At 44.3% G+C, this 6,152-nt stretch overlaps 1 protein-coding gene across 1 annotated transcript; it reads right to left on the bottom strand.

The window, feature by feature from the left end:
- Positions 1-750: 750 nt before the first annotated feature.
- Positions 751-1,662, bottom strand: LOC121047358. The gene has a single exon (XM_040502509.2). The coding sequence runs from the start codon at positions 1,660-1,662 to the stop codon at positions 751-753; it is 912 nt and encodes a 303-aa protein (XP_040358443.1).
- Positions 1,663-6,152: the final 4,490 nt, after the last annotated feature.

Raw genomic sequence — 6,152 nt, 5'->3', positions numbered from 1 at the left:
GCGCGTTGCAAATCTCCGCTGTGTTGGCTTTCGCATAATTGTAAATACGTCTAGTACTCCTGTTGTAAATTTTTATGTGCCCTAGATTCATTTCACAAACAACATGTCATGATTGCTAATACCTGGTATTACTAGGGTAGACTGTAACAGGTCTGGTTCATTTGTGAGAAAAAGATCTAGAACGCGGTTTCCTCGAGTTGGCTGCAACACAGTCTGAGTGAGTGCAAACAAATTCATAAAATTAGACATAACTGCAGCGTGCCCTCGAGTTGCGCCAGAAAAAGCGCCCTGTTGGTTCCAGTCAAAATTAGGGAGATTAAAATCACCACCTATTACAATACAATCAGTTTTTATTGCTTCAGTCATGGTTGTGAATCCTGATAATACCTCAACTGAACTTGCTGGTGGCCGGTAGAAAGAACATACTGATAAGGTTTTTCCATTACAAAGTCTCAATCGGCACCACACCCCTTCGCACGAGCTTTCAACTTCTATTCTGCTTGAAGGAATATTTTGGTTGACCAAGATAAACACACCGCCACCGTGACAATTTCTGTCTTTTCGATAACACGTAAAATGCTCGGGAAATACCTCGCTATCAGCTATACCCTCGTCCAGCCAAGATTCCGTACCAATAACAACCGACGGTTTAACAATTTGTATCAGGCTATTGAAATCTTCAATTTTGTTTTTGATGCTCCGGCAGTTAATTACAACAAAGGAAGCAGTTTTGGGCGAGCCAGTACTCGGTCACTTGAACTGGACTACTTGACTTGTATCATCGTCGAAAACATATTTAACATCATTTAGATACAGTACATAATGCCTGAGTCTAACTCGTGTATCATCAGTTTTGCGTGATTTGGCAAATTCCCAGAGATGCCGTCGTTTTCTGCGCACTACGTCAGAGAAATCCTCCGATAAACTGATACGAGTTCCCTTCAAGTGTTTCGCATTTCCTAGGATAGTTTGCGTTTCTTTGAACGACGCAAAGTTAGCAATTATAGGTCGAGTTTTATCCGCCTGGAATTTGCCAATCCTGTGTGCTCTTTCGATTGCTGTAGGCCTTACGCCAAGTTTTGTCTCGCATATTTCCCGAACCAATGTTTCAGATACAGGCCATGTTTCTTGCGCATTTTTATCCGCAACACCGTAAAACACTAGGTTGCATCGCCTACTACGGTTTTCCAGATCGTCAACCTTTGACATGAGCGAATGTGTGATACGCTGCTGGTCTTCGCAGCTCTTTCTACACTCATTCACTACTGACTCCAAGTTTGTCAGCGTTGCAACCTGTGCTTCCAACGATGACAGCCGTTTTTTCACATCTTCCAAAACCAGATTTTGCGTTAGTTGATTGGCCTCAATGCCTTGAAGTTGGGCCTTAATTGCTTCTTGCCCATCAAAAATCATCTGTAAAGTTGGCCCGGGACCGGGGTTTAGCTCAACGTCCCCGCACAGCAAGAGCAGTAACAAGTAAAACGAAAGCCGTCGCAACAAAAGGAAACGCCTTCGTACACGCGACATTTGAATCGAGTGCTTTTTGACACTGTTGTAAAGATTTTGGCGTGGAACCGGCAAAGCATACACAGCAAACCGTGCTCCAGGCACTAATCTACTAAAATGCGTAAGCAGTAGGAATTTCGTGAACGGCACCGTCATCGTCGCGCCGGTTCCACGCCCCAACAGCAGACTGGGAGTGTCCGCCTTTGTAGAGTGTAGACAACCGCGTTGCCACTCCAGTGTTCGTAGAGCGGCAAGTCGCATCGGCCGAAGTCAGTTGACGCCCTCGTCAGGTTCAGGGAATCGCTATAATCTTGCCCTCCGTCGATCCACCGTGATGTCGCGAGGGATCCTTCTACGATGTTGTTGTCGATGTAGGACTGGTGTTGAGGAACACTGGAAATGACCTGCGTAAGCAGTAGGAATTTCGTGAACGGCACCGTCATCGCCGCGCCGGTTCCACGCCCCTCCTTTCATTATTGATTGCAGAGTCAGTAATGCTTTTTTTGAATCTGTAAGGAGAGCCTATCTACGAGAGAATTACTTTTCGATGCGCTTTAGCGCTTCGTAAATGGCTTCAAACTTCGAGACTGTTGAAGATGTTTTATGAGAAAACGTAAAGCTCAGGGTTGTTTCTGTGCTTGGTACGCAACTTGCTGCCGTCGAGGTAGATTCACTGCTGGAGCCACCAGTGAATATGTGTGTATATTTATTATATGTTGCGTAGATCATCCCTAATTTGCACAGGCGAAGTACACACAGCAACACCAGCTTTTGTCTTAATGCCTGGAATTTTGTATTTTGTATTTAGGATAGAAAAAGTGCATGGTGGTGCCTTGTGAGGGGCGAAGCCGGTTGATATTATATCATTGTGTCTAAAAATCACTTGTGCGAATTTCGAAAGTTTTTTGACGGTATGTCTGCAAGGTGATGTTCTGGGCGCAGAGTTAACGTCTCGTAAGTGCACTCTTACGGTTTCTTGAACTTGAAGAACCGGAATGGGGCAGGTACGTGCCTCAGTAATAGTTCACAGTGTTGATGCCAATCTAGGAAGGCCTGGGCATGCATGTACGAAGGGACTGGCCTTGCAAACTTCTAAGTGCCGTGCATTACAAGTTCCGTTGAGTGCATGAAGGCTGTGCCTCAAATATCCTGCAAAAGTCTTGGTAAATATGGAGCATGGACAATACAGATTAACTCCAAGTAAATCCGCTGATGAAGCTGCCAACATTATAAACGCAGCAACTTTTTGCTTTAAGTTATATATGTGAGGAGGCTGGAGCCCAGCTAAGGCCTCTATCAATTACAACTCCAAGAAAAAGTTATGTTTCATGTATCGGATTACGTTTCGGGATATGGTTAGCGGGTATTTCTCCATATCGCGTCGAGTAAAAGCGATTGCAGTAAATTTTGTTGCTAGTATAATGAGACCGCATTCAGAAAGATTCTTATTGATTAAATTGAAATATTTTTTTTAAGTCTGGCGCGCATGTGAAGCCTAGTAATGCTTGATGTCCAAATGAAGATATCATCTGCATAAGATGATGCTCTAACTGTTGTGGGGATTTGATTTGCTAGACCAATAAGAGACAGTTAAAAAGCGTAGGACTTAGGGCGCCTTTCTGTGATGAACTTCGGTACGTTTTATATGTTGTTGTGTTTCCTGCATCCGTTGTTATAAATGTTGTCCAATCATCAACCTAGCTAACAATCCAGGCATAAAGGCGACCAGAAAATCCAAGATGGTTTAAGGAATTCAAGAATGCCGCGTGAGACACGGAGTCCAAAGCGCTGCGTATATCTAAAAACACTGCAGCGTTGATATATATTTTTTTTTATTTATGATCATCGGTCTAGCTTATCAGGTCAATTACGCCATCTGTGGAGCTATGGGTCTTGCCAAATTCTGACATGAATTCTAGGTAACACTTCCGTTTTTCAAGGCACCACTCCATGCAAATCAGAATCATCCGTTCCATCATTTTACCAATGCAGCTGGAAAGGGCGATTGGCCTATTAGACGATAAGCTCAAGTTTGATTTACCAATCTTTAACAGAGGAATAATTTTACTTGTTTTCCAAGACGAAGGAATTTGTCCTGTCTCCCAAATGCTGTTATAGAACGTCAGAAGTTTCATCCGAGCTTCAGATCCAAGATGTTTTAGTGCCATAAGTTTACTCCATTCGGTCCTGGAGAAGGCGATGAGTTCGACAAAACCAACCTTGTGTCAAGTTCTAGTTGAGTGAAAGGAAAATCAGTGGCTTTGTCTGCAGAAATAGGAATTATGATTTCTTTTGCTGAGACTATACTTCGTTTCAGCTTCGGTCCTAGTGCGGCCGATGTTATGAGCCGAAGGGCCAATCAAACAGCGAAAGAGGCACAACGCGTGCGCTCTGCAGTTGATAGGACCAGCCGGTATTCGCCGTCTCTCTCTGCACTGTAAACAATTTCCGTAATTTTACAAACACTTTGTCGTAATTCTGACGGACTGTGTGTCCGTTTCTTAGTTAACGGACATAAAACCCGTTTTTCATTAGGTTGAAAAGAATAGTACAGTTGTGTGCCGAAGAGTAGCATAGTAGAGAATAAAAGCGTTAGAAGTGCTTTTATTGTTCAATCCTGCTAAGAGCAATTTCTTATAGTAAAGAGGCCAAAGACTATACCAAAAATCTGCAGTACCCTGCAAAAAGAACAAATAAAAAAGGTGGGGGAAACACAAAATAGAAATTAAGTAAAAGTCTGTAATTTACATTAAAGCACATAGGCACTGCTCAACCTCACTGGGAGTGAAGGTGGCGAGTTTCCTGTCTTCAGACGTTTTCAAACTTGTGATGATCGTTAGGCGGGGGGGGGGGGGGGGGGGGGGGGGTTCTGCTTGAGTGCACATAAAGGGATTGCCAGAACAGTGAAGACCACACCAAGAAGTAAGGCTCTACAGTAGAGAACGGTTGAAAGGCACCGGCACATTTCTTGCAAACAACACCCTTCAGGGCTGTCTCGTGAACTTGCAGTTCCTCAACGTTGTTTCGGAGGCATAATAAGACGACCCGCTGGGGGGCCACACTTGAGATGAACTCTGGTCGTCCAGTGAAGGGCCAGAATTCTAGCCAATGTCAAAGCAGTGAGTGATCCGGAGTGAGCTTGGCTGCCGAAGAATAGTGTAAGTTACCCTTCGATTAACACTTTCAACTGATCTTACAAGATCAACCTTATAGGAGTCTCATATGGAGCTGCGATACTCTAGGTGTGGCAGGACCAGGGCTGTGAAAGGCACCTAAGTGGGCTATGGCCTGTTCTACTGGACACGCTAAGTACAAAACCCAGTGTTCCGCACGTTTTGAACAAAACTGTCGTCAGCCTGTGTGAAGAAGCGTAGCTGACTGTTTATAGCAGACCTTGTCGATGTTGTTTTGCAAACCCTGGTGGTTTCTGGGGTCACCTGATAAGCGGCACTAGTATCAGGTCGTCTGTAACAGCAGTGGAGTTGATCGCCGGGAGGCATTATCACGATTAATAAACATGTTGAGAATAATTGGACTGAGCACAGTGTACCATCGAACTGTCGAGCGTTTGGGCCACTGGAATTGGTTTCATGGTATACACTGCACTCTGAGCGACTCAACTTGAAGACTTCTAGTATGCACACATTTAATTAATTCCTGTTAATGAGCACCAGTGGCTCGCTGGGCAGGTCATAGGACTCGGTTTTTACGGAAACCAGGTAGCACGCATCACGGCAAACCATGCCGGCAAAATTGAACCGGCAACTCTTGCCCGTAAAATGGGGTGGAAATTTTTTACAGTGTGTGTGCTCCTCCGCCGGCTAGTCCTATCAAGAGCGGAGAGTACGCCATGACGTTGCGCTTTTTAAGCTGTTTGATTGGCCCTTTGGCTCACAACATCGGCCGCGCTCGGAAGTATGGTGAAACGTAGTATATGGTCGGCTACTGTGACGCTTGCTAGTGACTCACAAAATGTTTCTGCTACAGATATTTCATCACATTGCGTTAATAACTCAAGCGCTCGGGATAGATAGCGTTGCTAAGGAAGAGATTTAATCCCTACAGAGATGTTCCATATTTTGAATAACGGTTTTCGATGATCGAGGGAGGAAGAACATGATTCCCAGCGTTTTCTGCCAAGTTCCATAATGCGTCGTCTAATATGCCTTTGAGCCTCACGTGAGCTGCGCAAATCCCCCTTATCTTTCGCTCTTTGATAACGACGCTCGGAGCGGCGTCTAATAGCCCGCAGGCGTTCATACTCAACATCGATTGCGAAACAGTGTCAAGGAACATTGAGCATTTTGGTGGAGCCTCCATTGACATAAAAAAAGCAGTGGAAAACGAGGATAGATAATTTTTATCTTCTGATGATATTTCCATGGAATCTTCAAAGATCTGCCAAAATCTACACTTGACACATGACTCCTCGAAGCTGATAAAAAAGAGGTAACTTTGATATCCTTTGGTATATGTTCACTTCCTCGCGTTTCAACGTCAGTATACCAGTTGATATAAGAAAATAAGGACGATGAAATAAAGGTGACATCGAGACAATAGCTGTATCTTGTCCCTCGTATGTACGATGGACTTCTGCCATTTGCTACTGAAAGACCGTGTGATGCTGCCCTGTCAGCTAGTTGTCT

Source organism: Ixodes scapularis, unplaced genomic scaffold (genome assembly GCF_016920785.2).
Source record: "Ixodes scapularis isolate PalLabHiFi unplaced genomic scaffold, ASM1692078v2 PGA_scaffold5__190_contigs__length_132052651, whole genome shotgun sequence".
In the NCBI taxonomy this organism is placed as follows: domain Eukaryota; kingdom Metazoa; phylum Arthropoda; class Arachnida; order Ixodida; family Ixodidae; genus Ixodes; species Ixodes scapularis.
The sequence above is the reverse complement of the archived record's forward strand: the minus strand, read 5'-3'. Positions and strand labels throughout refer to the sequence as shown.

What these genes read in the sequence shown, in the direction of transcription:
- LOC121047358 (XM_040502509.2), bottom strand. Translation starts at nt 1,662, where the DNA reads ATGACGGTGCCGTTCACGAAATTCCTACTGCTTACGCATTTTAGTAGA.